Source organism: Phoca vitulina, unplaced genomic scaffold (assembly GCF_004348235.1).
Source record: "Phoca vitulina isolate PV1807 unplaced genomic scaffold, GSC_HSeal_1.0 scaffold12, whole genome shotgun sequence".
Taxonomy (NCBI): domain Eukaryota; kingdom Metazoa; phylum Chordata; class Mammalia; order Carnivora; family Phocidae; genus Phoca; species Phoca vitulina.
Window position 1 is genome coordinate 507,289 of NW_022589715.1, and position 19,789 is coordinate 527,077.

The window sequence follows — 19,789 nt, forward strand, 5'->3', positions numbered from 1 at the left end:
GGAAAGCAAAAGTCCAGGGGAACACACTGGTATGACCCCTCCCTCCCTTTCTCCCTGTGTTTCTCTCTTGTCTCTTCTCCCCCCCTCCTTCCCTTCTGCTTTCTTTCTCTCCTTCATTCTTTCTTGCTCTCTTTAACAAACTTTCTCATATACACCCTTTTCATGTTCATCCCATTGGCCAGAATTTAGTCACATGGTCACATCAAGCTGAGAAGAATGGGAAAGAGGTAGTTCTTCTTTTTTAAATATTAGATGGAAGGGAGGAATGAGTATTAGTGGACAACCAATAATCTTCACTGTGTATCATGTCTTTTAACAATCCCAGTTTAAAATTTTAGTCATACATATGTTTCTGTAGTGTTACATATTCATTACTTAATTTTGGGTTCACCCTAATTTAAATTCTTTTAAGTGTGTGTTGATGTTCATATGGTGTAATTTGAAAGTATGTTTTTCAAAGTTATTAGATTTTAAATCATCTTAAATAAAATATAAAAGATTTTAATGCTGTGTTCCCTAATAAAGTGAGATACCATTTTTGTCTTTATACCAAGTTGTTAATTATGAATTGTTTTGCATTTGGTGGTATGATTAGTTGATAAAAGCAATATAGCATATTTCCCATTTTTAGGACATGAGAATTGTCAATGTGTATATATAAAATGCAGTATAAATGTTTTTATTCTCTTTTTGGAAGGCTATTTAAAAAAAGGTACTAACATATATCCACTTAGATTTCACATTTAGTGTCGTAACACAGTTGTCTGTTATATGTTATTGAAAGTATGTTGCTGAAAGTTTGAATTCTGAAAAGAGAGTAGCCCTCTTTTTGTCATCAGAATATTTGGATCTGGGGTCATGTCTAAAATTTTTGGATAGAGAATTAATTAGTTTTAGTTGTATTGAACATTTTTTCCTCCTAATTTGAGGAATTTATACTAGATGATAACTTAATAAGGCTGATATCCTAATAAAGGATATATATATATTCTGCGATGAAAGATGGTATCAAACTGTTCAGGTTTTAAAAAGAACTAGAGAATTACAAGAAGATATTGGAATATTTATGATGAAATAGACCCTCAAATCAGTATTTTTCATATTCTGTCTGAAGTGTTAGGTATTTACCTGACTTCTATCACCTCCTCTATCTTGTTGGCCATTAACATCTGATGCTGATTTTCTATGTACCTAAGTAATTACAATTCTGTTGTTTGCATAATACTGTTTGTAGACCTTCCACCATCCCAGACATCCTTTACTACAGCACGTTAATTTGTCACTGTCTTCACTAAAGTATGGGGTCCTAGGTTTGGTTGGATCAGTGTGGATGTATTCTTTTCCATATGTTAACTGTGTATTTCTGTTAAAGTAGTTCTTTTTGAATATATGGGTAGCAATACAGAGGGCTTTTTTATATTACCTGTTGACTTAGTGAATGTTCCCTCTTACAGTTTTGCATAGTTTGAGTATTTAAAACTCATTGAAGGATTTTACATTTATCTCTTTAAACTTTTACCTTTCATTTTTGTTCATGGTGTCAGCTTATCCATTTTTTTCTATCTTGCTTTGGTTTATAATGTCTTCCATGTATTGAAACTTCACTCTGTGGTACTACACTGAATACATTGCTTTATCTCATTTAATTTATAACAGCCCTTCAAATCAATATATGATTAATTATATGTGATTTTAATTTGTGTAAAAAAGTAAAAGTAGTAAACTTTAGTTATAGTACCTGTCAGAATCATTACAAATTAAAGTATTTGAATAAGGATCTGAATGTAACATTTTTTTGTTGTGTTTAATTTTCTGTGGTCATCTTTTTTATTTAGGCACAACAGCTCTTATCAGCATGTTTAGAAAAGGTAGATATTTCTAGTACGGAGGGTTATGATTTGTTCATCACACAGCTCAAAGATGGTTTAAAAAATACATCCCATGAGACTGCAGCCAACCACAAAGTTGCTAAGGTAAGAAGTTTAAAAAAAAAAAAAAATTACCTTGTTTGGATTGTAATAGAAAGAATACCTCCATACTTTCACTTTCTCTTTCTCCCACTCTCCACCACCCACCTACTGAAATATTCCACTTCTAGATTTCTCTCTTTTAGAGAACAAAATGTGTTTATAAGTCACCTAAAAGTTGAAACTATTTCCTGAAGTCTAAATTCAGTTTGTGGGAATTATTTTGCTTACTTTGTTCCTAAAGCTTCTGTGCTTGGTAGCTCTATATTGGTCGAGAGGCTGATGAAAGAGACTTTCTTGTTAGGTGATAAGCTTCATTGGGAAATGGAATATGTTTTTGGAAATGGGGCCATTTGGGCTTTTGTTGAAATAATTTTTTGGTAGGTATGACTAGGATGTCTATGTGAGACTGTGCTTTGAATTAAATCCTTGGATATATTTTACTGATTTTTCTTTCATTTCTAAGTTATAAGTGTAATACATATGAAATATTTGTACCAAAGGGTGTAAGGTAGAAGGTAAACACTTCTCCTAAAAATAATTTTTGCATGTGTAAGTATCTTTTTTCTTACGTAAAATTGTGACGATACTAAAATGTGACGTAATGTCATCTTTTCTGGCTGCTATTAACAGAATACCACTGACTGGGTAGCTTACATATAACAGAAATTTACTGTGCACAGTTCTGAAGGCAGGGAAATCCAAGATCAGGGTGCTAGCGTGGCTGCGTTCTGGTGAAGTCCTTCTTCCCGGTTCATACTTGGCTCCTTCTCACTGTGTCCTGACATGATGGAGAGGTCAGAGGATCTTTCTGGAGCCTCTTTTATAAAGGCATTCATTCCATTCAGAGGGCTCTATTCTCATGACTTAAGTACCTCCCAAAAGCCCTATTTACTAGTACCGTCACCTTTGGGGGTTAGGATTTCAACAAATGAATTTGGGGATCAGGGGGCACACACATTCAGACTATAGCATATACCTTGCTTTTTTTCACTTAAGAATGTATCTTTGAGTATTTTTCCTATTAATTCTCAGTTCAGCTGCATCCTTCCTAATACTGAATTTTTTAATATAGATTTACCATAATATTATTAACTTTATCCCATTGATGGAACATTTTATTTAGTAAAACAGAAACCATACTATGCATTCCAACAAAGAGAATTTATCGTCAGGAATTGATTTTAACATGTGTTTGAGAACTGAAGAAGTGGAAAGGAAGCCCTGAGGAAGCATATGGATAGTAACCCCAGGAAGCCGCCGTCACCTAGGTCTGAAGGAACAAGAGCTTAGGGTGGTCAGCACCTACAAATTTAGAGAATAGGCTCTGTGGGTCTGGGATCCAGGCTTCTCAGGAGGAGCTGCTGTCCAGCTGGTACCTCAGGAGCTTGGGGATCAGAGCTTGAGGAGCTGAGACATGGATCTCTGAAGAGAGGTGCTGCTTGGCTGGTGTTATTACCTCTGAGGAGCTCTGTGAGACTGGTTCTGGGAATGCTAAGTAAACAAAACGCGGAAGACTAGAAGAATCAACTGCTGCCGCCAGGTCCTATGCTGAATCAGTGTTGACAGCAGTGACAAGTAATAGCCGGGGGAAGTCTTTTCCGCCCTCATCATGCTTTCCAGTTTCCATCCTGTATTCCTTTTGTCAGAACCTTACAGCCAGGAATCTGGCTGGGAAAGAAGAAATGCAGTTTGCAGAGTCCCAGCCTTAAGATGATAGGGAAGAGAAATAAAGGGTCAGGTCAGTTTGGAACTGAGAGATAATAGTTTCATAATTGGCACAGTGTACTCTTTGGCTACTCAGCATCTCCATACATACTTTCTGTGCATATTTGAACTTTTAATACAACAAAAATATTATGTTTTTACTTTTTACACATGAAGATTCCCTCTCCCCATCCTCAAAGTTGAGAGACACAAAGTTCCAATAGATATTTTACCTATCCCTAGGTGATACTAACTACTAAAATTTAGTTATTTTTAGGTCTCAATTGTTTAGGTAATAAAACTGTGCTACCTAAGACTAACTACATCCAGAATTCTTGCATAAAATTAGTCTATATGTCTGTCTGCATCTGTGTATCTGGGTATGAATCTACATCCATCCATCATGTGTAATAAGAAGGGAAGAAAATATTCATAGCTGCTATATCCCTCAGATCTTTAATGGTCAAGAGGATATACTTGATAGTTACAACCTCCATCTACTACCTATTTCATATTTGTCCTTAGCATTTCAGCTGTCAGTTGTCTTTGCATGGTGGAGTGACCCACCCAAGTCTTCACTTTTGCAGGATTTACACCCTCAGTGATGCTGTTTTAGTTTTTGTAATCACCTATTCACTTTTACTATTGGACATGGAAGGACTTAGAGGCACCCTAAAGAATCTCTTGGTTTCTTTCTTTCTTTCTTTTTTTTTTTTAAGATTTTATTTATTTGAGAGAGAGAGAGCGCTCACGCACACAAGCAGGGAGGGGGGCAGAGGGAGAGGGAGAAGCAGATTATGACCTGAGCCGAAGGCAGACACTTAACTAACCGAGCCACCCAGTCGCCCCTCTTGGTTTCTAATTAAGTTCTCCTTGTCCCTATTAGTTAGCATCAATCCAGTTTCCCCTTGTCAGTTTTAATCATACCAATCAGCTGAATAACTGCCTTCTTTGCCTGATGATTCAGTGACAAGAGGAGCCCAATATTGCTGGGTAGCAGTCTCAACACATAATTCAATGGAACCATTGTACTCCTGGTGGAACACTCCTCCCTTGGGATGTAGGACCCCTAGAGCTTAAAGCTTGAAAAAAATCTTTGAATGGGGTATTAAGTGTAATAGCGACCCTATTAGGAGAAATTGTTAGGTGTTTTTTGTTTTTGTTTTGTTTTGATTCTAAGCATATTCATCATCCTATAAGGTAGAACCTCTCTTCCAATTAGTATTGAAAGTGAGACTTCCATAGGGCGCTACACTTTTTTTTTTGTCAGGCCAGCTCCTTCTGGATGATATCATGGTAAGACCACAGTCAGTTTCATGGGCAAGAGCCCATTGCTGTGTTTTTCTTGTTTGTTTTGTTTAGTTTTGTTTTTTGCTTTGAAGTGCTTTCTTGGTCAGAAGCAAAGTTGTGTGGAATACCATGATAGTGCATAAGCCATTCTCTTAGTCCATAGGCAGTGGTTTAATAGTATGGCAGAAGCATTTTAGGTAGAACAAGTAAATGCATATCTAGAACACATATTTATTATAGTGAATACAAGTTGATGCCCAATCCGTGGCTGAAGGAATCCAGTATAATCAACTTGTAATCAGATAGCTGGCTATTCCCCCTGGAAAATGGTGTGATATTGGTGGCTCAGCTTTGGTATCTGCTATTGGTAGATTAGGCAATCAGTAAAAGCTGTAGCCTAGTTAGTCTTAGTGAGGGGATGTTTGTGTTGTTGGACCTGTATTATCTCCATCTTTGTTGCCATGGCACTTTGCATACAGGTCCATTGAGCAAAGCGTTGGGAGTGGCTATGGAGAGAGGGTAAGTGACATTCATACAATGTGTATAATTTGTCCATTTCCTCTGAAGTAGATGTCTTTTGATGAGCATTTGTGTACCTCATAAATATTTTCCCAATCTGTTTATTTTGAGAGGTCTGTCCTTACACCTTTACCCTTGACTGCAGTCCTGATCTTTCCAAATGCCTGACCATCCAACCAAAACATTAGCTACTGTCTGTTTATCAGTGAGGATCTTCACTTATGGACAATTCTCTAATCCAGACAAAGAGCACAGCCTCATATACTGGTTGAAGTTCTGCCCACTGAGATTTACCTTCCCCGCTGTCCTGATTGGGGTTGTAATGTTGCAGCCATCACTTTAGGGTGATACCAGCCTAATGTGCAGAACCATCTGTACATCAGAGACAAGGGTTTTCTTCCACAATTACCTCGTAAGGAGTTCTCTGTGAAGCCATCAATGTAGAATGAGAAGGAGGGATTATAACGAGAGTAAGTATTGTAGAAGTCTGAGTTACTTGCTTATTCAGCTTGTCCAAAACTGGCCTTTTGGACTTTCTCAAGACTGATCTCTTGTAAACCATTCAATGAAAAGAGACTTGTCTTTTGTTCCCAGTATTATGGTTTGGTGTGTCCTACAACATATAGTTTATGATGGACAGCTCTGATCACACAGGCGTTTTTTTTTTTTAAGATTTGTTTATTTTAGAGAGAGAGAGAGAGAGAGAGAGAGTGGGGGAGGGGCAGGAGAGGGAGAGAGTGCATCTCAAGCAGACTCCCTACTGAGTGTGGGGCCAAGGCGAGGCTCAATCTCATGATCCTGAGGTCATGTGACCTGAGCCGAAATCAGGAGTTAGACGCTTAACCAACTGAGCCCCCCAGGTGCCTCTGATCGCACAATTATTTCATGGATTGGTATGAATTTCTGTCAGGGACTGAGAAGCCAGAAACTGTTCTGAAAAGAACAGTTATTTACAGGGGAGGTTGTGGCTTTACCCTAGCACTGTGCTAGTGATTGTCCCAGTTCAGCTTGCCAGACAGGCCTTTCAGCATCTTTACTTGCTGTACACACTTCCAGTGTCATTGTATATACTCAGTGGTAAAAGTGGCAGGACGTCTTGTGGTTCAGCCAGGACCTGCTGCAGAGCTTCTTGTTCTGTGCCTATATTCTTTGATAATTGAGTTAGAGTAGCACATTCAAATATGTCGGATAGTGGGTCCAGAATCCAATTAGGCCCACCAAGCATTGTGCCTCTTTTTCACTATTTGCTTTTATAAGTTGTAGCAACTTGTCTTTCATGTTGGAGGAAATATCCTGACATGCTCAGACGACTGGACTTCCAGGAACTTAACAACGGTTGTAGTCTGAGTTTTTCTGGGCATTATTGATCCTCTCTGGCTTGCTGTGTCTTAGTAAGGCATGTAAGCTCCTTGCTACTTCCTCCTCATCTGGACCAGCCAGCGTGATGTTACAGTGTGTTACAGCATGATGTAGTAGACCAGTGTGGTGAGCTGCGGATATTAAGTTGATCAAGATTTCTACAGACTAGATATGGTAAAGAACATGAGCAATAGTCCCAGGGTAGGACTGAAGATTGATTGTTACTGCCAGATAAAAGCAGTCTACTTTTGGATGGTTCTTAAAAATTAGTATAGAGGGGCACCTGGGTGGCTCAGTTGTTAGGCGTCTGCCTTCGGCTCGGGTCATGATCCCAGGGTCCTGGGATCGAGCCCCGCATTGGGCTCCCTGCTCAGCGGGAAGCCTGCTTCTCCCTCTCCCACTCCCCCTGCTTGTGTTCCCTCTCTCGCTGTGTCTCTCTCTCTCTCTGTCAAAATAAGTAAATAAAATCTTTTTAAAAAATTAGTATAAAAAAAAGTATTTCACAGAACTGTAACTGCCTACCAGATATCAAGGGACTTGTTGATTTGCTTTAGTAAAGATACCTGGAATAGCAGCTGCAATTGAAGTCACCTGATAGTTTATAATCCAGTTTTTCTTTCAGATCCTTTTACATTTTGCATAGGCCAAACAGGCCAGTTAAATGAAGGTGAGATAGTTTGAATTCTCCTGTATCTTTTAGATCTCTTATAGTGGTGTTAATCTCATAAATTTCCTCAGGAATGTGGTTTTGCTCTGCTTTAGTAGGTTTGTAGAGAGTGGAAATTCTAGGGGCTTCCACTTGGCCCTTCTTCCTTTAATAGTTCTTAAAGAGGACTAGAGAAACAATGTGGAAATTTTTCTGATTGCCTGTTTTATATCTCTTCCAGTTACGCTTTTGGGAACTGGACACATAACTACAAGATAGGTACAGGGATCCACAGAGCTCACGGAAATAACTTTGGGCCAGAACTCTATTAACCATTTGACCATCATAAGTCCCTACTTTCACTAGTGGACCACAGTGATGTTTTACATCAGTTCAGTGCTACTTCTTTGTAAAGCCTGAAAGATCACAATATTTTCCATTTCCCAGTGGACAGTGACGCTAGTAGTGCATGTCTGCAGGGACCTTTGGGGAATGTTTGGAGTACGATTTACAGTGTATGATGGGGCATTATTGTAGTGCCCTTTCTCAAGGGGATTCAGGCAAGGGGCTCTGGATCTATGAATGGGTTAGTTCTAGGAACAAAATAAGAGGCTTTCATTTTCTATGTCTCTATCGCTTTCTCTCTCTCTAGCAATTCAAGTCGTGTTTCTGTCCAAAAGTTTTTCTAGTTAGATGGATAAGTTATAATTTAGTAGGCTGCCTAGAATGTACTAGACAGAATGGAAATCATAGGGTGAGCAGGGAAGGATATAGAAATGAAATTATTTTATAGACTTTATTTCTCCAGAAGAATAATACTTAGCATCTTTGCTTTCTAACTTTTAAAATAATTTTAATGTTAAATAATTGTAGTTAATATTTATTGAATGCTTACTGTATTAAACATTGTACCAATTCTCACTTGAATTTTCATAAGAACATTGTGTGAGTAGGTATTCGTTTTTCCTCATATTGCAGAAGTGGGAGAATGAAATTAATTTGACCAGGGTCACGTAGTTGATGGTAAAGATGGTCTTGGAATCCAAGTCTGTGACGACAAGATCTGTGCTTTTCGTTACTCTGTGTATAGTGACAACAATAAATACATTAGGAGTCTGCTAAACTGAAGTAAATCCTCATATGCCTACACATATGTACAGTATCACTACACTGTACAAGTACATTCTTATGAACAGAGAGTGCCTGGTTTGTGCTTAACATTGTAAATGTGCTGGAGGAATATGAAAAATAATGGATGATTTTTGTTATCCTAAATTGTTGATACATATGTAAGAAGATGTGCTACCATCAGGTTTTAAGGTGTCTTTTTCTAATTGAGGTTTCATTTTTTTAAATAATTGTAAGAGCCTGCTTTAAATGATGAATTAATGGAGTAAACGAACTTGAGACTGATGAATAGTTCTTTATTTTATAATGTGTAAGTTACAGTTTTGGTTTAAACTGTTGAGTATATTTTCCTTTGCTTACACTCCCAATTTATTTCAGTGGGCCACAGTTACATTTCATCTTCCTCATCATGTGTTGAAGTCCATTGCCAGTGCCATTGTGAATGAACTCAAGAAAATAAATCAAAATGTTGCTGCCTTACCTGTGGCATCCTCAGTGATGGACAGATTGTCTTACCTCTTACCTAGTGCTCGTCCAGAACTTGGAGTGGGGCCAGGCCGTTCTGTGGACAGGTATAACCTTGCTTATAAAGAGATGTTACAGTGAAATTGAATTGATTAGGTTTTTGGATTAACCAAAAATAACAAAAATTTAATTATGATCTAAAACATATTTCAAAGTATTTTGGAAAACCATTCAGATTCTCATAAAAATAATGAAGTGAATTAGTACTTGAAGTGCTGTTAAACAATTTCTCTTGGTGCTTGGAAGGTATTTAAAGGGGTCATAAAACTGTTCTGAAAATTCCAGCTCCATACTTAGTAAATATTTGAGTCTACGTGAAAATATAATTATTTAATAGGTAAGAATTATTTTGTCTTGATGAAATTTTGTGACCTTTGAGATGAATTTTCATAAATTGAAAAGCTATGCCAGAACCTATGTATAAGAGCCATATATTATTTTCTACTTAAAAAAGGAAAAGAGTTAAAAAATCAATTAGGGCAATTTTGAATTAAGATTTTTATGCTGCCTGCCCTGGATTTAAACAGTGTATTACAGAAATCATACCTCAACCATTATTTTCTTCAGTAGAGATTCGTTGAGGTCCTGCTTTGTATAAAACTTTGTAAAAGAGCCAATAGTAATATGTTCATTTAAAAAATGATTTGTTGATTGAAATAATATTAGATTCGTTTTTTTTTTTTAAGATTTTATTTATTCATTTTGAGAGAGAGAGAGAGCATGAGCGGGGGGAGAGGCAGAGGGAGAGGAAGAAGCCGACTCCCCATTGAGCTGGGGGCTCAATCCCAGGATCAGGAGATCATGACCTGAGCCGAAGGCAGATGCTTAACCATCTGAGCCACCCAGTTGACCCATAACATCAGATTCTTACCAAAAGTATAAAGTTTAGAAATGCTGTAATGAAATATTAAATTTAGCAGTTTTGGTAAGTTCACATTTGCCTTCCCATGTAGCATTTCACATTTTCACTAGATGTGAATTATAACCTCCTATGCTTTTTTTCTAAAGTACATTTATAAATAGTACAGGCTGATGTTAGCAAAGCCCCTACTGAATATATTCTATTAAGTGTGGCTCTTACATTAGTTTGCGATACTTACTAGCTTAGCTCTTGGTAAACTGAGACTTTTGCTTGATCAGTTGCCTATTTTTTGTTGTTGAGTGATTCTGTTATTATGTAAATAACTTCTGTTGGTTGTGTTAACATTTGGGAAGGGTTTTTATATTCTATAGTAACACTGCATTGTCTTGTCTCTTGGGCAAATATAGAGACTATCATTTTTAATCTACCGGGTGATATGGGGTGTGGTTATCATTAAAATATTCCTTAGATGTCTGGAGAGGGGGAAAAATGTACCTGGAATAAGTATTTCTTTTCCTAGAGCTATGCCTATTTTGAGATTATAAAACAGCCCTTCAGAGCTATTTTCTTTGCAAATAGTAGCTGGGTTTCTAAAGAAATCTGTGTAATCTGTGGTGAATGTCTTATTTTAGGAAATTCACTCACTGGATAGGATATTGTGTTTCTGGAGGTGCTTAAATGTCTCAAAATACTAATTTTGATGTAGTCTGTGGTAATTGTTTCATTAAGAATGAATGTAGGAACTTACGAGGACGTTCATGAACTTAGGTCTGTTGGAGGTTTGAGTTAGGGTCTGTTAGATGCTATTGCTCTTTTGTTTGGTAATATAAGTAAGTGGGTGGTTTTCTGTCTGACACAGATCCTGAAGACATCTATAGCGTGTAAATGATAAGGCTTTTCTAATCCAACTTTGTTTTTTTCAAACCAGAACACAACTATGAGTTAAACCTAATAAGCTCACTAGCAGTATTATAGGAAATTATGTACTAATTTAGGGAAGAATTTAGAGAAAAGTATTTTTCTGGTCTCACTGTGATGACCTTTACCACTTTCTTTTTTTTTTTCCTTCCTTCCTTCCTATTGTCATTTGCACTTTTGTGTTAAGAAGAGTAACCTTTGCTCACCAGTCCTTTCTTTCTTGAAGCCATTTGGACTTTTTCTAAATTTGGTATCATTCTTTAAAATAATACTTTAGGTTGGGTGCCTGACTGGCTCTGTTGGTAGAGCATGCGGCTCTTGATCTTGGCGTCATAGCCCCACGTTGGGCATAGAGCTTACTTAAAAAAGTAAATTAAAAATTTTTTTTTTAAAAAAGCAACTCATTTAAAAAATACTCTAGGTTATAGGTTTACTCAGTGAGCTAATATACTTTAATATGAAAACATGTATGAAGATTTTCTATTTTTATAATTCCCTGGAGAGTACAGCTTTCCTAGAAAAGGATTTCTCTGGAGAAAGAACAGAAAGAAAATGGCTTTCTACTTAAAAAAAAAAATTAAACTGGAAAATACTTTCTCGACATTGTTGAGATAAAACCACTTTGGTTGTGGTTTTATCCATTTATGCAAACTTGGGACATGATGAAAGCATATGACTCTCTGTCTTTATGTCTCTAGATTTTGTGTTTTCTGCTTGGTAATTATGTAACATTCGTTAATTTAATCTACCCCTAAAATTATCAGTTGTAGCCATCAATCAGGTTTCTTTTTCCCTATAGTGTTTAAGGGAAATTCCTAAAAGCGATCATTTTTAGTTTAAAATACACATTTGAACTTGGTCGTTAGACCATTCCCAGTTTTTGTTGATAATCCAGTAAAATTTTCCTTCAGTAGGATGCCTAATTTCGATTACATAAAGTATGTTTACTTGTAGATCGCTGATGTATAGTGAAGCTAACAGACGGGAGACATTTACCTCATGGCCTCATGTAGGCTATCGATGGGCACAGCCGGATCCCATGGCTCAAGCTGGATTTTACCATCAGGTAAAAAAGACTCAAAAAACATTTTTTTTCAGCTTTTGTAGTCTTCAGTAAAATCATCAATATTTAATACTTTCTCAAGAACTTGCTTTATGCAACCTCACTGTGTGCTTGTGTGTATGCATTTGTGTGAGTTTTGTTTTATTCTTGTACCTTTGAATACTATTTCCTATATCATGTATTGTGTACAAAAAGGAAAAAAAATAGTTGTTACAAGTCAACTGAGTTAATGCTTCATATCTATTTTCTTCCAGAAGCCAGGCAGTAGTCTTCAGATTTGCTTTTTGAAAAGTGTTCTCTTTGGATGTGTGTTTATTTTCACTTCTTGATTTCTACATTCCTAACAGAATAGTAGATACTGAGGGTAATGCAACAAAAGTACCACATTGCCGTTACTCCGGAAACTCTAATTTTGGTTGGGATATAAATTACCCACATACTTCTGTATAACTGTAGAAGCAGCATTGCGGGTGGTGCAGTGCAACCTGAAGATATACTTTGAAGAACCGATTAAGAAATTGCACAGAAAGAGGAATGATTAGTCAAGGAAAATAGATTTATGTAGGAAAAGAGGAAAGTGTACAGTATAGGGATTCGTGTGACAAAAAGACGAGAGTGGGACATTATAGAGAGGTTCACTGAGCTAAAGTAGAGGGACGTTAAGAAAAATGACTTCAGATGGACGTAATTACTAATTAAAGGAGGCTTAAACTGGGTAGCGTAGAATGGCTTACCACTGCTAAAGAATCTAAGCAATTTAATACTTACATGTCAGTTTACATAAAGCATGCTTACTTAATTTTAGAATTCAACTAAACTTTGAAATACATTGAAGTAACTGTTGTAAAGAGTCTGAAGAGTGATTACTTCTTAGTTATCTTGAAGTGTTCAGAATATCTTAACTAAAATTAAATCAGAAATTCATCTATATTTGACTATTTTACTCACAGTCTTTCAGATTTCCAGTTAAAGATAGATTAGTTTGGAGGCTGGCTGATACTAGTATTAGTGAAATTATTTTGTAACTTAAAGTTTGAATATGGACCATTTTTCCTGATAATTTATCTTCATTGCTATTTGGTGTCATTTCCTAAAACAGTCTCTGTGAAGTGATGCCTTGGTATTTTTTCTGTTGAATTATTGTTCCTTGTATTCCATCTTTGTGAAGAGATCAAGTCACAGATTTTCTAGAATCTTCTGCCTGTGTTAAGGACCAATTATTCTTAATTTAAAAAAATATAAATGAATTTACATCTATATGCATAATAGGTGCTAAGTAGAGTAAGTCCTCAAAAATACTAATGTTTGTTTTCAGAGCTATATTTTAGTTCAGATTTTGATGTATTATTTTATATATATGACATTTTGTCCTGTGTGATTAAAGAATATTACATGAATTAGGTTCTCTAGTTTGCTTTTCCTTTTTACTTGGCCTTTCTTGTGTGGTTGTATGATAATTCAGTTTTTAATAATAAAATACGTTACACTCTATTTCCTTATATATTTAACTATTTCAGATACTTCAGTAATGCATTTAGGAGATGCTATTAGAGATTGAGTATGTGTGTGCCTCCATGTTTGATTTAGTGCTCACTTTTTGACGAAACACAGTTTTTCAAATAAAGTAGTAAATTTTTAAACATTTGGGCATTCACTGTATTTTTGGAATCAGTGTATAGGCAAATTGTCTTTTCCTCTGTGCTTTTTACCTAAGATTATGAACGTTTTTAGAAGAGTTTTTATTAAAAGGTTATTTTAATATTAACCTTTTCTGTCTTTATAAATTTGCAGCCTGCCTCATCTGGAGATGATAGAGCCATGTGTTTTACTTGTAGTGTATGTCTAGTTTGTTGGGAACCTACTGATGAACCTTGGTGAGTTCTGATTTTTCTGAATATAATAGGCTAAGTTAATCCTATAAGTAGGCTTCTAAATTTTCTGTTTTTCATATTCTTGCCTTTTTCCATCTGTATTTTTGCCTTTGTCCTAAGAGAATGAAATAGCACTGTCTGTGCTCTGTCATATCACTTGGCATATAGTAACTAAGGTCTTTGACTTCCTAAAATCTATATGGGAGAGGTGCCAAAGAATAGATGTAGGCCCTGAACCAGAAGGCTGTGATAAATAAGTTGATACAACATGGTTAACTTCAGCAGTTTAATCTTGGTCAGTTGCAGGCAGCCTGTCAGTAGGGAATCCACAGAGCAGAGCCTGATGATTTTACTTTTTTAACTTCGAAGTAATTTTAGGGAGTCTGTGGTAATTTTGAATTCTAATGGATGAAAGTTTAGAACTTGGTTAAACATTAGAGATCATGTATTGAAACCTAATTTTTACAAATAACAGGCCTTATTAATAGAAATAGTAATAATAAGAGCAAATATTTATATAGTGCTACTTACCAGGTACCATCCTAAGTACTTTATATATTTTTAACTCGTTTAATTCTCATATTAACCCTATGAAATAGGCATTACTATCTTCATTTTATAGGAGGGATAGGAATTATTATCCTATTGTAAATAAAGAAAATAAAATTTGCCAAAGGGCATATGGCTAATTAGTGATGGAGCAAGGATTTGGTTTGTAGTAAAATTAGTTTGAGGTCTCTCAGTGTTAATCAGCTGTTGTGAATAGGGTGAACTAGCTAAAGCCTATTGGAGTGTACATATGGATTCCAGCTTGCAGTGCGGTTTACTGTATGAAAAATTGAAGTTGCATCTATCTGTGGACTGAGGGTTGAACATGTGCGGTTTCCAGTTTAGGTTAAGGTTCTGTTTGGAACTCAGTCTTTTCCCCTAGAAACTATTTATATAATTTAGAAACCATTTTAACATGTATTTTTTAATTTCTCAGGCTGATCCTCAGTTATTTCAGCCATCCCTAAAAAATTATACCTTGACATTATAGAATGTAACTTTGTTCATAAATATTTTTTGGGGAGGAAATTGATTCACATATTCAGTTTGGGCTGTCAAAACCTATCTTTTCTTGACATGGTGAGGGAATCGAGGATTCTATCTCTTCTTGCCCCAGGATTCAGGATTCCTCAAATTTAAGCAATTGGTAGTATCTCTGAGGGCTTTGAGGACACAGCGTTCTAAATGGATAGGAGGGAACAGGATTGAAGAGAATTGGGAAGCTGAGCCTAGTTACCTCCTGAATCTGTAAGTGGGAAAAGAAGGAAGACTTGCAGGTGGACAATGGGACTCTCATATTTTGGTGGTGGGAGTTGATAGAGCTACTTTGGAGGGAGATTGAAGTTTTTAAAAAATAAAATGAGCACGCCCTGGCAAATATCTGGCAATTCCACTTCTACTTATATACCTGAGAAAATTAATTCCTCTTGTATGCACAGAGGCACAGAGTGGATGGTAACTGCAGTGAAAAACTGGAATCATCTTAAATGTTTGTCAGGATGGAATAGCCAGATAAAATGTGGTATGCTCATATAATCTACTGTTGTCCAACAATGAAAAGGAATCAATAGTTTGTTCTCTATTCTTCACCATCAATAACTTTTAGTTATGTTATTGTGTCAAGAAGTTTATGGTAGGATGATTCATACAGTAGTACTTTTATTTAAAATGAACATTTTCTTACATGTACATATATATGAAAATATAAAAATATTTTAGAAGTATACCACTTAAATTAATAAAAGACGTTATTTGGAGGTGGGAAAAGAGATTACTGGGATTGGATATTGTAATTGAGTGGTATTTAGCTTTCTTTTATATAGTTAGGTGTCACTTGCATAAAAACATTTTAATTAAAAAGTTAAAACTCAGGGAAGAAAGAAGGATGGAAAGAGGAAAATACCGTAGGATTTAGTTGGGAAGGGAATCCAGTCAAAATATGTGCTTGGGGGGATGCCTGGGTGGCTCCATTGGTTAAGCGTCTGCCTTCGGCTCAGGTCATGATCCCGGGGTCCTGGGATCGAGCCCCACATCGGGCTCCCTGCTCGGCGGGAGGCCTGCTTCTCCCTCTCCCATCTCCCTGCTTGTGTTTCCTCTCTTACTGTGTCTCTCTCTGTCAAATAAATAAATAAAATCTTAAAAAAAAAAAAAAAGTGCTTGGGGATGTCATGTAAAAACAATTATGTAAGACGTCTGCATATTGCAAATTGTCCAGGGTTTACATATGGATATAGGTAAGTCACAGGTGCCTTGTAAAAAGAAATATATACTCCCTAAGGAATGGCATATTTTATAAGTACAGTTTTCCTTTCTTTGCCATGGAAATTAAAAAAAAAAAAAAAGTTCTTTTTTTGGTAGCAGCATCCTGACATTTCAAATAGTGCCTTGTAATTACAGCTAGTGAGAGTAAAAAAAAAAAAAAAGAATAATCAGAAAGAAAGTAGTCACAAAGTTGGAGACATATTTTTTTTTTTTAATTTTATTGTGTTAATCACCATGCATTACATCATTAGTATTTGATGTAGTGTTCCATGATTCATTGTTTGCATATAAAACCCAGTGCTCCATTCAATACATGCCCTCTTTAATACCCATCACCAGGCTAAGGAGACATAATTTTTAAGTGTTAAAGTTGATCCTGCTTTCAATATTTGGGAAGATTTTTAAAGTCATTATACTAGTCTTGAGAATTCCTAGTGTTGTATTTTTTATTAAACATGTTAGAATTTTCTAAGTAAACAAATTTAATGTTTCTTTTTGCTCATTAATCATTTATGTGAAAGAAATAATGTACAGTCTATGAATATTATCTTTCTGTGTTACTTTGAAAAGAGACTTTGTTTAGAAGTTATTTATCTGGTCTGGTCCTGTAGTGAATGTATAAGATGTATTTCTGTGTTCTTAATATAGGTCATTTTATCCATACTCTATAGATCTTTTTGCTTTCAGATCTTTACTAAAAAGTTTTTTGTGATATGAATGACATTTGAGTTTTTATTATATGTCATTTACAGTTGTGGCCACTGATAAATACAGATATGCATATAATTATATATAATTAATTTTAAAAATAGCTGTATAGAGATAACTTTGACATGTAAAAATTGTATATATTTAAAGTGTACAACTTGTTTGGTATATATAAAAGACCACCACAATCAAGCTAATTAATATATCCATCACCTGTACAGTTACCATTTTGTGTGTGTACATGTGTTAAGATCTAATTTAGGACATATCCTCTTCTCAAATTTCAGGTATATAATAAAATATTACTAGCTATTGTCACCATGCTGTACCTTTATGGAGAATTTTTTTTTTTATTTTAATTTTTTAAAGATTTTATTTATTTATTCAACAGAGAGAGAGACATCGAGAGAGGGAACACAAGCAGGAGTGGGAGAGGGAGAAGCAGGCTTCCCAATGAGCAGGGAGCCTGATGTGGGGCTCGATCCCAGGACCCTGGGATCATGACCTGAGCTGAAGGCAGACGCTTAACCGACTGAGCCACCCAGGCGCCCCCCTTTATGGAGAATTTTAAACCGAAACAAAGTAGTTACTTATTTACAGTTGTAGGAAACAGTGTGAGGAAATACCAGACTGTACACAATTTTATCAGTATGTGAATATAGTATAAATTATACTATAGCATTTTTGTTTCATCAGAGACTGATTTTATGTGTAATCCATTAAAGGGAATAAAATCTGCTACTGCAGTGAGTGGTTGAATATGTTAGAGTGATCTTGATAGGATTGAATGAAGTAGCATTTGAGTCTTTTTAATAGATCATACTTTGTTTTTTAAAAAAGAAAAGATGATCCTGGAGTTCTGTTTTAATCCACAGACTTGACAGCTTTGTTGTTCAGTAAACCTTTCCTTCCTTAATCTGTGTAAAGGTCTGAACACGAGAGACACTCCCCAAACTGCCCGTTTGTGAAAGGTGAGCACACACAGAATGTGCCGTTGTCCGTCACTCTCGCAACAAGTCCTGCACAGTTTCCCTGTACTGATGGAACTGACAGAATAGCTTGCTTTGGGTCGGGAAGCTGCCCTCATTTTCTAGCTGCTGCAACAAAACGAGGAAAGATCTGCATATGGGATGTTTCCAAACTTATGAAGGTATGTTTTAATTTTGAAGTAACAGATTAGTAATTGAGCAAAAAATCAGTCTTAAACTTAGGATTTTCATTCGTTTAGGTGCACTTGAAGTTTGAAATTAATGCATATGACCCAGCAATTGTACAACAGCTTATTCTGTCGGGAGAACCAAGCTCTGCAGTTGAATCAAGGAGACCAACTTTGGCGTGGCTGGAGGACTCCTCTAGCTGCTCAGACATACCAAAATTGGAAGGAGATAGGTATGTGAATTTTTTTTAGTGGCATTTATAAAAGTTATGTGTTTTCCTAAATTTTATATTCTCTTAATTCTAATTAAAGGGGCAGAAAAAATTATTAGTTCAAGAGAGTAGAGAACAAACATTTAGTTATAATATCTGAAGGAGCTGTGTGATACTTGAGAAAAATTTTCATTCAGAAATGCCATCGTCTGTAAAATGTACTTTATTTTCTGTCTCAATCTGTGCCAGTTAGAAATAATTGGTGCACTGAAAAATAAAGTCTAAATAATGAAACAGAATCCTTGGATTAAACTTATTTTACCTTTTTCTAAATCTTTTCCTAGTGCAGTCAAACCAAGTAATTTTGGTTTCCACTTGTTTTCATTAGCACCTCAAATTGTAGAAGTGCTAATGAATAGTGAAATAACCCGTGGCTAGGCAAGATGACCTGATTATTTAAAACAGTTTATCAGTAGTCAGCAATGAGTTGAGGCATGATAATTATTGCTGTAGAGACATTTTGGTAAAATTGTTGTGTTGGATTCTTTTCCTTTCAGCTTTTCTGACAGTCTTGATTTCTGTAGCTGTATTTGATCTGTGTGGGGGTTGGAGAGTCAAAGTATAATTCTACTTTACCCACTTGTCTCCCAAGACACTGCAGTTGTAACTCTGAACTGGGCTAGGATTATAGAGCAATATGTGCAGTATTCTCAAGCAGACAGAATGAAGCGTTCCAAAAACCACTCAACTTGTCTTAAGCAGTAGAAGCTACTCCCTTTTAAGATTCTGAAGGTAGCAGTATGAAATGGAGCCTATAATTGTGATCAGATGTCCTGATGCTGAGGCGATCTGTCATTTCACTTGCAGGGGCTTCTAATGTTACTGATGTGTGATAGACGTTATACCACAGTCAGTGTGATTTAACAGTATTTTACTTCACAGTCCCTTTGGTGCCATGTACTTTCATTAAGAACTAACATAAAACTTAGGGCGCCTGGGTGGCTCAGTCGTTAAGTGTCTGCCTTTGGCTCAGGTCATGATCCCAGGGTCCTGGGATTGAGCCCCGCATTGGGCTCCCTGCTCCGCTGGAAGCCTGCTTCTCCCTCTCTCACTCCCCCTGCTTGTGCTCCCTCTCTCGCTGTGTCTCTCTCTGTCAAGTGGATAAATAAAATCTTAAAAAAAAAAAAAACTAACGTAAAACTTAATTAGTGCAAATTGTTTCATTAATGGAATTAATGGAAAATTCACAGTATAGTAGTTGGGAAGGTTACCTCTGTCTAGTCTTTCTTGGTAATAAGATGAATAAATTATGGGTAGGTAAATGAATGTGGCCTGAGCTCTGAAACAGACTGAATTAAAGCTTCATGGCTGTTCTCAGTTATTATAAATCTGTGTGAATAAATTCCCAGCTTGATGGAAAAGCAGGTGGCCTGTTGTCTGACTTTTGACCACATTTGTCAATAGGACTAGAAAGTTAAGTGTGCTTGAGCTCTGTGATTTTCTTAGAAGTTAGTGAAAAATTAATAGAAGATAATGAAATTGGTATGT

The 19,789-nt window shown here is 36.2% G+C and overlaps 1 protein-coding gene across 8 annotated transcripts in view; it reads left to right on the forward strand.

Annotated features, from left to right (window-relative positions):
- The window catches only part of BIRC6 (baculoviral IAP repeat containing 6), a 226,517-nt gene that overhangs the window by 29,970 nt on the left and 176,758 nt on the right, over nucleotides 1-19,789 (forward strand). For all 8 annotated transcript variants that reach the window (XR_004300267.1, XM_032410257.1, XM_032410255.1 and 5 more), the window contains exons 3-8: nucleotides 1,836-1,973; nucleotides 8,995-9,188; nucleotides 11,876-11,987; nucleotides 13,776-13,858; nucleotides 17,801-18,023; nucleotides 18,102-18,262. Coding sequence is in view for 7 of the 8 variants with exons in the window: in XM_032410257.1 (XP_032266148.1) it covers nucleotides 1,836-1,973; nucleotides 8,995-9,188; nucleotides 11,876-11,987; nucleotides 13,776-13,858; nucleotides 17,801-18,023; nucleotides 18,102-18,262 (911 nt within the window). In the remaining variant the exon portion in view is untranslated. The remainder of the gene's footprint in view (nucleotides 1-1,835; nucleotides 1,974-8,994; nucleotides 9,189-11,875; nucleotides 11,988-13,775; nucleotides 13,859-17,800; nucleotides 18,024-18,101; nucleotides 18,263-19,789) is intronic.